This window comes from Ursus americanus, chromosome 17, assembly GCF_024610735.1.
Source record: "Ursus americanus isolate L20-20 chromosome 17, mUrsAme1.1.p, whole genome shotgun sequence".
NCBI classification, from domain to species: domain Eukaryota; kingdom Metazoa; phylum Chordata; class Mammalia; order Carnivora; family Ursidae; genus Ursus; species Ursus americanus.
The window spans coordinates 14,628,012-14,641,675 of NC_142143.1; the positions used below are offsets into that span (position 1 = coordinate 14,628,012).

Consider the following 13,664-nt stretch of genomic DNA (forward strand, 5'->3'; position numbering starts at 1 on the left):
AATTAGGACACCTGCATCCCAGACCTGTTGGGATGATTAATGGCACGATTCCGTCATTTGTCACACTTAGAAGAGGAAGGTTAGGAATGTAGCTAAGGGAGGGGCCTCTGGGATCTTCCCTTCCTCCCTCGCTCCCTTTCTTCCTTCCTTTCTTTTTTCAGATTTACGACTTTCGCCATCAGCTGTTGGGCAAGTATATCATCTCTCTTTGCCTCGAAATTCCTATCCATAAAATGGGGATGATAATACCTCCCTTATAGTCTGTTGTTGAAATTAAATGAGAACGCACAGAGCATCAGAGTAATGGTCAATCGTAATCAGCACTCAATGCTAGTTATCACTGTAAATGTAAATTATCACTCTCCCTCTCACCAACTGGTATCCAGTGACCCACGTGGACAAAGTAGGTGGCCAGGATGGGATAAAGGGAACTGACAGTATCTATAGAAACTAGCCCAGGGGCACCTGGGTGGCTCAGCTGGTTGGGCATCTGACTCTTGGTTTTGGCTCAGGTCATGATCTCAGCATCGTGGGACTGAGCCCCACATCAGGCTCCATGCTCAGCGGGGAACCCGCTTGAAGATTCTCTCCCTCTGCCCCTTCCCCCACTCTCTCAGATAAATAAAAATAAATGTTAAAAAAAAAAAAAAGAACCTAGCCCAACTAACCAGCCCTTAGAAGGACAAAGCGTGTAACCATGAACTCACGGATGCTATGTGCTAATTCACTGAGCCAAGGGCCACTGCATGCATAAAAACCCAGTGCAACCTTGTGCAAGTCAAATCAGTCTTCTGTGCCTCAGTTTCCCCAGCTATAAAATGAAAGTGAACCAGAGGCACCAGGTAATTATGTGGTGTCTGAGAGATCCAGAAGATGTGGGGAGGCTTATCAGGTGAGAGGGCTTGTTACCACCCAACGTTCACACAGTATCCTGGGGCTGGGAGAGAGCGTAGGAATGCTTTCATTCTTTCAATATGAACCCTGCCCTTAGAGTCACAGAGTACAAGCCCTCACTGTACAGGTGGGGAAACTGAGGCTCAGAATTGCCTATCTTTGATTCGGTGGACACAGAGACCACCCCCCTTTACCACACCTGGCCATTCACTTTGTATATGGATGTCACTCATCATAAGTCAGTGTAAGTGGAGGACAATGAATACTTACATTTATATTTGGTGATATTTATTCAATGGTGACTACAAGTCAGACCTTTGACTACCTCCACACGGCTAATTACTGACAGAACTAGGGTGGGAACTCTCATCTCCTAGACCAATGGTTGACACACTGCAGGCCTGTGGGCAAAATCTGGCCCCCTACCTGCTTTTGTAAATAAAGTTTTATTAGAACACAACCACATCCATCATTTACATATTGTCTGTGGCTGCTTCTGCAGGACCGCGGCCCAGTTGAGGAGGTACGACAGCAACCGTATGGCTTGTGGAGAACTATTTACCTGGCCCTCCACAGAAAAAGTTTCCTGACCCCTGTCCCGAGACTATAATTTTTCAAGGGCAGAGACTACGTCTTATCAATTTCTTATTATATTCTGATGACAACAGTTCCTGGTAAACAGTGGGCGCTCAATAAACAGTAATGAACGAATCCCCTGCTTTCCAAACCTGTGTTCTTTCTAGCACAGGGCACTGTTGAGCTTAGTGCACTAGCTTAGATTCAATTCGATGAACCAGTCCATTCTTTTTCCCAGGTGGACAGATACCTCAAAGGGGCCATCGGTAGCTCCAGGGCCCCCTTTGTTTTTAAGATTTTGTTTATTTATTTGTCAGAGCGCGAGTGCATAAGCAGGGGGAGTGGCAGGCAGAGGGAGAAGCAGGCTCCCATGCAGGGCTCGATCCCAGGACCCCGGGATCATGACCTGAGCTGAAGGCAGATGCTTCACCGACTGAGCCCCCCAGGCGTCCCTCTAGGGCCCCTTTTCCATGACTGAATAGTTTGGAACAGCTTTGCTGGGGAAAAAAGATGGCTAAGCCATGCATTTATGGGACGGGTTTCTCATCTGTATGCAATTCCACGGCCGTCTCAGTTCGATGTCATACAGAGGTGATGCTGCCAAAGGCTTGTTGACATTTGGGGCATTGTTATCAGCGTGTAAACGCCTGTGTTTCCTGGGGTTCCGAACCGACAGTTGGTTTCTCTCTTTTCCATCTTTTACTAAACTAGCCTCCATTTGCAGTACAGCCTGCCAGGAATAGAACCCACAGGGCCTGTGATCATTAGTGGTCGTGCAGTATGCATAGCACAGGGGACGCAGCACATAGCAAGGGCAGGGCTGGCTGGCTTTGCCGTGTCCTTCATGCAAATATCACGAAGGGCAGACTTTTGCATTGGAAACACACCAGGATGTGGCCTGGGGGCCGTGGCAGCAGCTGGTGTCTAAAAGGCAAAGCTCTGGCTGCAAAGGTGTGTACACAGGCAGGCAGTTCCCCGCCGCAGGCATTCGATCCTGTAGCACGCACCATTCCCAGCCTGGGCTCACACGCATCCGGCTGCATTATTAAATACGAGAGCTACGGAAGCCGCCTGCCAAGGAGCCTGGTGTGATTAAAATGGATCGCTGTCAAGATGACAGGCCACGGCAAGGCCACTTGTGGATGCTGGGCTCACAGGGCGTTCTGAGCGTCCATGGCCAAGGGAGGGGGAAGGACCACAAGACTCATAATAACCAGGCTCTGCTCTTGGGTAGAGAGCAGCCTCTGGATGCTTTCCTGCAAGGTCATCAGTTTAAGATTAAAAAAAAAAAAAAAAAAGTGCTGTGTCCTGAGAAACCAGAGTTTGGTAAAACCTTCACTTAACCAAAATACCGCACGTGTGTGTGTGTGTGTGTGCGTGTGTGTATGTGTGCGTGTGCGTGTGTGTGTGTGCGTGTGTGTGCATGTGCAGGAAGTAGCCTGCAGTTGTTGATTTACTGATCTACCAATTCTGATTTACCAATCAGAAGATCTTTTCTGTGTATCAACAATTGTTGCACATATTTCAAACACTTATTAGGCCCGACAGTAAACACAAGGTTAAGAGCCTGTGCTTTGGAGTAAGACAAATCTAGGTTTACACTTCTGGGTCTATACCCCAAAGAACTGAAAGCAGAGACTTGAACAGGTATTTGCCGCCCCCCAATGCTCACAGCAGCATTAACCACAGCAGCCGAAGGGTGGAGACCACCTCAGTGTCCATGGACGGGTGAATGGATAGACACAAGGTGGTCTCCCCATACAAGGAAATATTATTCAGCTTTAAAAAGAAATGAAATGGAGCGCCCGGGTGGCTCAGTCGTTAGGCATCTGCCTTCGGCGCAGGTCATGATCCCAGGGTCCTGGGATCGAGTGCCCACATCGGGGGGCCTGTTTCTCCCTCTTCCCCTCCCCTGCTGCTTGTGTGCACGCTCTCTCAAATAAATAAAATCTTTAAAAAAATTAAAAATAAAAATAAATGAAATTCTGACACTTGCTACAGCATGGATGAACCTTGAGGGCACCGTGCTAACGGAAATAAGCCAGTCACAAAGGGCCAATACTCTATGATTTCGCCTACATAAGGTCCCTGGAGGAGTCAAATTCATAGAGAGAGAAGGTTACGTGGTGGTTTCAGGGGCTGAGGGGAGAGGGAAATGGGGAGTTAGTGTGTTGGAGGTACAGAGTTTCAGTTTGGGAAGATAAAAAGTTCCGGAGATGGAGGGTGCTGACGGTTGATTAGCAGTGTGAACGTGCTCGATCCCCTGAAATGTATGCTTAGAAATGGTTAAGATGGTAAATTTCATGTTATGTGCATTTACCACAAAAAAAATATCTCCATAGCTGTGTGACCTTAAGCAAGTTACTTCACCTCTCTGTGCCTCAGTTTCCTTATTATGACATGGGACTAATGATAGCTTTTATCTAAAGGGGTTGCAGTGAGGGTTAAAAAAGAAGGTGTGACAAGGCTCTTAGCACGGGGCCTGCACGCTAAAAGGGACTGTTGAGTGTTGGTGTAAGACAGAAGATATCTCAAAGGCAGCCTGAGTTTTCACAATGAGCAGTGAGAGCGTAATTCATGTCAGTTGTCACTCTACAGCGCTGTGGATGTGGGAGATGTGTGCTGAGCTCCAGTCACACAAAAGAAGACTTTTTTGTTTTAATTCCCCATCTCCACTCATTTCATTGTTTCTCCCTAGCAAATGCTAATGTGCCTGTCCTCAGTGCTTGGGACCAAATGAAGTGGCACGGGGACAAAGTATTTGAATTCTCTTGGTTCCAGTATCCCCACATGGGACATGAACTGGATGAAGTCTGTGGTCCCCCAAAACTGGCATCAAGACAGGCCTTAGGGCTGAAGTCACAACAGCAACCCTAAGGAGCTTGTTAAAAATACAGATTCCTGGGGTGCCTGGGTGGCTCCCTCGGTTAAGCGCCCGACTCTTGATTTTGGCTCAGGTCATGATCTCTTGGTCATGAGATCGAGCCCCACATTGGGTGCCGCACTCAGCTCAGAGTCTGTTTCAGATTCTTTCTCCCCCTCCCCTCCCCCCCAGTCACGTGCTCTTTCACTCTGAAATAAATAAATAAAATCTTAAAAAAAAAATACAGATTCTTGACCCCTGACTGCAGAGACCATTGTGGGGGTGGGGTGGGGGCTCTACCCCTGGTGGGGTAGATTCAGGACTCAGGACTCTCCCCAGGTGATTCTGATTAGGTGTTGGGTCCACCTGACCAGGAGGACCTCCTTGGGGGCCTCCAGGGCAGTTCTCAACCTTGGCCATATCTGAAATCACCTGGGAAGCTCTGGAAAATAACTTTTCCCAGGCTGCACCCCCAGAGGCAGATTTAATTGGTCTTTGGCCCCAGGCAAAGGGATTTTAAGGGGGCGCCCAGGTGATTCTACGTGTAGTCAGTTCTAGAACCATGGTGCTCACCCTTGAGCACGCACCAGTCACCTGGAGCACTTGCAAAGCCATGGACGGTGGGCCTCTCCCCCCCGAGTTTCTGGTTCGGGAGGTCTGGGATGGGGCTCTAGAATATACATTTCTAACAAGTTCCCTGAAGTGGCTGATGTTTCTGGACTGGAGAACACACTCGGAGAAACACTATTCCAGAACCTTGCTACTCTAGGTGTAGCTTAGACAAGCCGCAGAGGCTTCACCTGGGAGCGTGTTGGAAACGCAGACGCCAGGGCCCACCGTGATTGGAGTGCACGTTTGCGTTTGGGAGGCACTGTTTGAGAAACAACTCTGCCTTTGAAACTCCGAGCTCCTGCTTTCGCTGTATTCTGGACGGGTGAACTGAAGGGCAAAGCATCTTTTCTAGAGCGGGAGGCCAAGCGGGGGGCGGGGGGGGGGGGAATGCAGGCAGCCCCGCCCGTGGGCACGCCAGCACCAGCTCTCTGCTCTGACTCTCTGAAGGAAAAGCCCGAGCCCGATCAGTGCACGCACGGCGCATGCTCCGGGCAGCGCGGGCGGGATTGGTTACCTTGGCGTGATTGTAAATATCCACACAGTTGTCAGTGTTAATGCTCTTTGCGCAGATAATCTCACAGTGTCGCTGCAAAGCCTCCAGCTGGAAAAATTTAGCGGCAGACAGAAGCTAAAAATCATAAAAAGAGCCTGTTAGAGGTTGGGAGGTGGACATACAGGGATGACAGTAGTGGGGAAAATCCTCCTCCTCCACAGAGATGGCCCAAGGAGAAGGGTGGGTCCGTCACTTTAAAGCACAAAGGAAACCCTAGAAACTAAGACACAGGGATAGAACTCTGTTGTGGGGGAAGATGGCCGAGGGGAGGGGGCTGAAGGGAGTCAGATTCCCCCCGTCTGTTCTAGCGGGAGGTCAAGCAAAAATGCTTACAGTTGCTATGTCCAGAAATAAGGGTGAATGCCATTAGTTAGCAAGACAGACATGGATGCAGCTCACTCCCTCTGTTCATTCAGGTGTCCACACAAACGTCACCTGAGAGACGCCTCCCCCGACTCGGGTCACCTCCCTCTGTCACCGTCTGGCTTCCTTACCCAGCCTCAGTCGCCCTCCGAGCCCTCCTCTCACCAGACGCCTGTCGCCCTCAGAGAGCCCGCGAGGGCAGGGGTCTCTGTCCTGTCGCATCACTGCGGTAGCCTGGCCCCTGAGGTTCAAAGGGGGCTGCCTTTGTGGGGAAAGGATGGGGGCGGGGGCGGGGTGAGCTGCTTGTTGGTGACAAGCTCTCCTGCGTTATTTACATGAGTTCCATGTGTGTTCCTTATTTCGATTTTAAAATAAAAACAAATGTGACAAAAGACCCCGAGTCCTCAGATGGTAGCTTGGTCTGCAGGGGGAGAAGCGTCAGAGGTGCGGTCCAGAGAGACGAGAGAGGAACTGTGGGTGGGTGGGTACGTGGGGGGCGATGACCATGGAAGGGTTTGCAGAGTCCGAAGGGCAGGATAAATGGGTCACACAGTGAATACACAGCCCTTATGCCACTCCCCAGGTGCCAGGCACTGTTCTAGGCACCTTATTATATAATCTTACAATCTTAAAAACCCAGTGAGCTAGATCTTGTTATTCCCATTTCCAGGTAAGGAAACTGGGGCTCAGAGAGGTTAAATAATGTCCAAGATCACACAGCTCAGGAGGGGCAGAACCTGGATTGAAACCCCTTTTGGTCTAGAGTCTGTGTTTTAACCACTGTGTGGCGTCATCTTTTGAAGGACTGACAGCACCCTGACATCTCTAATCAACCAGGCGCCCTGGACTTCGGTCACCTGAATGGGATCCTGGCTCCTTGGGATTATTGGAGTGATTTTGGCTTCTGGTTCAAAGCTCCCAGCTTTGAGTAGGAAAACCGACAAGGGCTCCACTCTGAGGAAGGAGCAGGGACTCTGGGGCAGAAGGGAGCAGAAACAAGGTCCCTGGACTCAAGGGGAGGACAGGGTTGAGGGGAGGTAGACAGCAGATGGGAAGAGGGGAGCCAAGGAGCCTCGGGAAGGAGGGACGGTCACCCTGAGCCTTTATGATCGGCTCCTGGCATCCGCATCAGTGGGCACACTGTGATTTGAGGACTGTGTTCCGGTGACAGAAGTCACCAAGGATAGCTCCTGATGATATCTGCGCCCCAGCTGCGCCTAGAGCTAGCCTCAGCCTCCTCAGTAAACTTCCTTTACCCCGCCCCCAAAGCCAAGTAAAATGGGAATTTGCAGAGCTGCTAGCAAGCACCCCGGCCCTCCGGGAAGGGGCTCTGCTGAGAAGTCCTCGGGAGGTCCAAGGAGGCAGGCAGGACCCCAAAGCCTGCACCCAAGTGAAAACCCAACACAGGGCCCCCCCCAGACACCGCCAACACATGCCGACGACCTGAGTTTACAGAGATGCCACCCACCAGACAAAATGACAGGTGCCTCACCTCCATTATCTCGTTGTTTTTAATGAGCAGGGACTCCGGGCCACCGTAGTAGAGATACTGCATGACCAGCTGGAAGAAAGGACACAGAGAGCAAAGCGTCATTCCAGGGTCGGCCAGCACACAGACACAGTCCTCCTAGAGCCGGGCAGTCTGTCCATCCCTCTAGAACATCTGCTCCCGCTGGATCGCTGCCTTATGGGAGAAGTCCCACCTAGGACACTTCTCCTAGTTGGATCATTTTCCTTGTCGCGTGCTGCCATTTGTCTCCGCGTGGTTCTGCTGGGTTCCAGGTGCGCCCCCAGGGCCGCGTGAAACGATCCTGAGCTCTGCCCTCCGTCTATTAGATGGGAACCTTAGCTTTCCCCTCCCACTTCCCACCCCATCCAGCTGCCCCCAAACCCTGGGCTTAAAGAACCTATACCAGCGGCCCTTCCCCTCCGGGAGCTTGGTCCAGTTTGACTAGAAGATTCTTACTTAAATCCCAGAGAGGGACTCTGGGCTACCACGGGACCACCTGCTCCTTTTTACAACTCAACAAGATCTGGGATGAAGCCGTTAGGGGTCTGGGGTTTCAGTGTTTCCTTCAGTGTTTCCAAACCAGGCTGCTTGGACCGTTCACGTGATTCAGGACGCCTGAACAGTGTGCCAAGTCCCAGAGCTTTGGGCTCCCTGCCCTCGGGCTGCCTCCATTTCCGATCAGGCTCTGCCACTTAAACACTGGGTGACCTGAATTAGGTTAGGCTCTCTGTGCCTCAGTTTCATCACCTGTGGAGTGGGGATGACATTACCTATCTCATGTGATGAGGATTATACGACACGGAACAGGCCTAGCAAGGGCCTGGGCTGTGGCAAGAACTCAGTAGATGTTAGCTCTTTGATTTTTCTGAGGTGGAAACACCTTTTCCCAGTAGCGCTTCTGCCACATACTGCCATGTTTTCACTCAGGCCATTCGAGGCCCTTTGTGACTGATCTCAGTCTACCTTTTGCATGCGTGTTTACAAGTCATAGTCTTAAAAATACGTTTACAGCTTTACTGAGATACATTTCACGTAATGCAAACTGCTTCTGTTTAAAGTGTCCGGATCAGTCGTTTTAGTGGATTCACGATGTTGTGGGACCATCACCACTGTCTAATTTTAGAACATTTCCAACACCCCCAGGAGAAACCCTGTACCCACTACCAACCGTTCCCGTCTCCTCCTGGGCAGGTCCTGACAACCACAGTGGACGTGCCTGCTCTGGACATTTCATCTGAATGGAATCCTACAACACGTGCTCTTTTGTCCGGCTGCGGTTACTTTGCGTCCTATTTTCAAGGTTCACTCTTGCTGTCACAGATCTCTCCTCATTCTTGTTTATTGCCAAACAATGTACCACATTTCGTGCATCCGTTCATCAGCCCAGGGACACTGGGATTGTTTCCACTTTTTTGCTCTTAGGAATCCAGCTGCTATGGGTCAATTTAGTTTTTCAGATCTCATCTGCCATTTTGCCCTTCTCTCTCCTTCTAATCTTGGCAACATCTGCCTTTTATACTCTGACCACTCCCAACCACTTGCCTTTAACCGAACCTACCACCTGTTCCCTCTGCGTGGATGCCCTTTCCTTCTTCTACACCTGTTGAACTCGCCCCCTCTGTTGGGATCTAGCTCAGTGGTCACCTCGGTGAAGCCTTGTCAGATCTCCTAGCTGCAACCCCAGGCTGGGCAGCACTTCATCCACGACGGCAGTGTGACTTCCCGCTAGCGCTCGAGGGCACAGGCGGGGGCCGTCCCTCTCTGCGTTCCGTGCCTAGCACAGTGCCTGCTCTCAGCAAGCATACTTGAACAGAAACACGAGCCCTCGCCTTCCCTTTTGTGTTTGAGTCTCCCATGTGCTGACTTTGGGCTTTTGTGATGACCGCCTGTCGCAGAGATGGCGGTATGTTGATGGTGGTGGCTGAGACTTTGTGAACGGATCACACAGCCTCGTGTCCCCTCCCCTCCCCCATGCTGGTGGGTCACGGGCGTCTAAAATACCACGTCAGTGAATGGTGGGATCCTGTTCTTATGAACGTCAACGGGTTCCCCTAGCGCCTCTCTTGTATGATGGCCAAACCAATAACAACCACCACCACCACCATGAGAGCCGTAACAGTAACTCCCCCGAGCACAGGGGCTCTCCATGACACTGCTCCATTGTGTCATCTCATTTATTCAGGGTTGGGCTGTGGACTGAAAATGCCGCTCCTTCAGCCGATGGGGATCCTGGGGCTAACGGGATTTAAACTGGGCTGTCCCTTTCCACCCTCAGACTCTGCCAACACAGGCCTTTTCTGCGAGGGAGCAAAATGAACCCTGATGAGGCCAAAGGGCCTGTTTATGGAGTTGTTTTTCTTGGCAGCTGAAACCTGCACGGAGCCCAGAGTTAATGGGCATCCACGGCCTCCCGGAGGCCCCCACTTCCAGGTGCAGCCCCGGCTGCGTCCGGTGCTCGCCCGTGTCTGATGCTGAGCAGTCTTGCAGGCAGGAAACTCAAGGTAGGCTCATTTACTAAAATTCTTCTGTCAGCATGGAAGTGAGTGCACGGGCCCCTGGGAGCCTCCTTCTGGGTCGGATTCAGCCCTCCTTGGCCTATTTCAAGCCACAAATGAGGCTTTTCTTCTTTTATGGGGAAGGGGCAAGCGCACAGAGAATCCCCCGGGGCCTGCTAAATCTTCCCTCCTCGTTACAGTCACTCGAGGCTGATGTGGCCAGGAAACCTTCCCCAGTCAAAAGCAATTACAGGCCTGGGAGTCCTCTGGGGACATGCTTTCCCACGTAGGGCTCTCATTCGATGGATCCGCATGGCAAACATGGATTGAATGCCTGCTACAAGGTTCTAATTACAGGAACTTCCCCATTTAGTTCCAGGCTTTACGGCGTAAGCGCCCCCTTCACGGGCACTGGGGAAAGGCGGGTGGGTGTGAATTTTCCAGCACTTAGTTCATGCTCAGGCTCTAAAGGGCCTACGATTCTTTCCTCAGGCCTGGGGGAGGTTTTGGGAGGGCCGGAGACCCCACAGTAGGGAGGCAGTCAGGAGATCAGGTCTGGGCATCCGCCAGGCCTGGCTCCGAACCTCAGTGCGGCTGTGATGAGCAGCCTGAGCCTGGGCCACTTCCTTCCCTCTCTGGGTCTGTGTCCTGGGGCAGCTGGAAGGACTGCAATGAGGCGACCTATAGCAGTGGTCCTTCGATTGGAGTCCCCTGGAATATACATTCTAGGGGCCCCAGTCCAGGCCTACAGAATCTGGAACTCCGGGGGCAGGGGCCCAGGACTCTGCATTTCAAGTGTTGTGTCTTCTCAAGCAAGCCCCTTCCTCCCCTGCCCCGGAGATTCCGGTATCCGCTCGGGTGGAGAAGGGTACTTCACATATCTGTAGTGTGGAGCACGGCTTCTCCACTTGGCTGTGCGCTGGGACAAGGGCAGGAAGGCAGAGACTTCAGCATCCTGATGCCTGGGCCCCAGCCCAGGTTCTGATGGGACAACCTGGGCGCGGGGAATTTTTAAAGCTCCCCACGTGACTCCAGTGTCCAGCAGAGGCTGAGAAGCCCTGGCTTTGAGCCTGACACCTGGCTAGGGTTCAAGAAATGGGAACTGTTCTTTCCACTGTTCCCCTTTAGAAAGGGGTTCCAGAACCAAGTCCCCAGGCGTTGGCACCAGATGGACTGGGCTCCAGTCCTGGCTCTGTCACTAAGCAGCACTAAGGCTTGGGGCATGGGATTTAAGTTTTCTGAGCCTCAGTTTCTTCGTCTCTAAAGCTGGCAAGAAAAATCCAGATAACCACGTGCGAGCAGAGGTCAGTGTCCCCTTCATAGTTGGGGCCCCACAGAGGTTTCTTCATCGTCCTCCCACCCTGAATCCTAAGGTAAAGCAGTTTTCAAACTCTGCAGCCACCACTGTTCCAGAAAGGGCTGTGGCCACTTTGCTCTCAGCAGGGAACGTGGTGAGGGGCTGGGGTGAGAGGCTAGGTGTAGGGGCATGCCAACGTGCTAGTCGCACGCTGGGGCTCCAGCCTCCTCGCTTCCACTCCTACCCCGGTGGGATGGCTCACCCAGACTGGCCTTGTCCATGGAAACCTCTTTTGCCCTTCCCCCCACGCTCAGTCCAAAGTAACCTATTCTACTGGTTCTTGTGCTGAATAAGGAGGTGGTTTACCAGTTACGGCTCAGAAAAACAACAACCCACTTAAAAATTGCCAAGTTGAATGCTTCCTCGTGTTGTCCTACTTGCTAATCTCTGCAAGAACCCATGACCTAGAGGTGATAATGATTAACGTGCATAAAAATGGAGAAAATGAGGCTCAGAGAAGAGTGCCTCGCCCACAGTTACTTGGGAAGGATTATTTCTTTTGAAGTTGCAGCATAACCAAAGAAATTCATCTCTAATGGTGGAGATGCAGGTACCTCAATAGGCTTTAGGGGCTAGTGTGAGGGTATGATGGCTTCCTGGCAGCTCTCTGAACAGCAGGATCTGGGGGACCAGAGTCAAGGGCGGAGGGAAGAACCACCATCTGGCCTGCCTTCTCCTGACTTGGCTCATACTATGTGGTCCCAGGGAGTCTTTTCAGTCTCCAAAATACCTTAGGACTCAGCCAAATAGACTGATAATCACTTTCCCTCAAACACACCCCATGACTTCCCACTACTGTGCCTCTGTTTATGCTCTTCCACCCCCTGTGTAACTGCCCCCCCATCCACCAGAGGAGGAAGGAGCCTTGGAAGGGCTGGTGAATTGCCCAAGGCGCCGTGATAGACATTGATTTTAAACAGGAAAACGCTGCATTTCAGTCCCGGACTGCAGCTCTGTCCTCCCAAGTCCAGATCAGGAGCCTTGCCCTGCTGCCCTGGTCACGGCCAGCCTTGCCCCTGCCCCACTCCCAACCCCCCATGATCTCTGAGCCGTGTCAACAACCCTCTCGGAGCAGGAGTCCCCCGCAGACCTGCCTGGGCCTCAGCCACCTGTGCGCTCTTCCCAGGGCTGTGCTTCCTGAGCTGAACTGCAGGAAACGAGGTCCTGCTCAGAATCCCCCCGATTCCAGCCCTGGGTCCCCCACGTCGGTCGTCGGCTCACTAACCCTCGCCGGTGGGAGGACAGCACATCTTTAAAGGCCGGCTGCCTTCTGATCACACCAGGCTCAACCACAGCTCTGGGACCTCATCCCTGTGTTCTCTGCCTAGCATCTTCTAACCCCCTTTCTAAGCCCCAAGCCTTCCCATGGTTCCCCAACTTCTCCTTGGCCTTCACTATTCCAGCTAATGCCTCAGCAGGAACTCTGACTTCCCTAGTCTGAGTTGCCAGAGCACATTGGCTCTCCCCTCTCTCTCTTGCCCATCCCCACGTTATACTGTAAGAGATTCATTACTCAGAGTTACCCCCTCTGGACTGTGAGGCCCAGAAGGGGAGGAAGGTCCTTTATCCTTGTGCCCCCAGGTCCCAGCAGAGTGCTAGGCATACGGTAGGTGCTCAATGAATGTTGTAGGGACAGAAGGATGGTAAACTGGAGGGGGTGTGAGGAGGGGCCCAGAGTGCAGGGGACTGATGACTTTGCAGTGGCCAATCCGCAGGTGGATGACTGCAGGGAAGCCCCGTGCCCCGCGCCCACCCCACGACGTTCCAGGCCACGGCGGGGCTCACCTGAAAGATGGGGTACTTCACATAACCGATCTCTATGCAAGTGCTGTCATTTGTTGGTTTGCTGGACAGAAGCGCTTTGAACCTGAACAAGGACACAGGAAGAGAGATAAAAAGACCCACAAACACATCCACAGTGTGTGAGAAACTCCACTCTCTGATGAGAGAGACACATAAAATCCTGTATTTCCCCCACTCGGCAATACATCAACGATACAGCCACGGATGTCCTCATGCGACCACCACCCCAGTATGATGCCATACTTGAATTTGAAATTACAACTTTATTATTTTTTTAAAAGTTTTTTATTTAAGTAATCTCTCTACCCAATGCAGGGCTCGAACTCACCACCCCAAGATCAAGAGTCGCATGCTCTTCTGACTTGAGCCAGGCAGGAGCCCCCAAGCCACTATTTTTAACTTTAAAGTTTTAACTTCAGGGGTGGCTGGCTGGCTCAAGTCAGAAGAGCATGCGACTCTTGATCTTGGGGTGGTGAGTTCGAGCCCCGTGTTGGGTGGACAGATTACAAAAAAAAAAAAAAAAAGTGAACCGTTATTTCTCATTCAGGTGACTGGAAGAGAATGAATCCCATTTAAAAGCCTGCCTGTCCATCCTGCAGGACACAAAGGGTGACTCCTTCACGGGGTCCTTCCTGAGC

General features: G+C 51.8%; 1 protein-coding gene across 3 annotated transcripts in view; it reads right to left on the reverse strand.

The window, feature by feature from the left end:
- The window catches only part of ABTB3 (ankyrin repeat and BTB domain containing 3), a 299,425-nt gene that overhangs the window by 3,802 nt on the left and 281,959 nt on the right, over positions 1-13,664 (reverse strand). For all 3 annotated transcript variants that reach the window (XM_087868780.1, XM_087868779.1, XM_087868781.1), the window contains 3 exons: positions 13,009-13,090; positions 7,354-7,422; positions 5,460-5,573 (listed from right to left, as the gene is read on the reverse strand). In XM_087868780.1, coding sequence (XP_087724906.1) covers positions 5,460-5,573; positions 7,354-7,422; positions 13,009-13,090 — 265 coding nt within the window. The remainder of the gene's footprint in view (positions 1-5,459; positions 5,574-7,353; positions 7,423-13,008; positions 13,091-13,664) is intronic.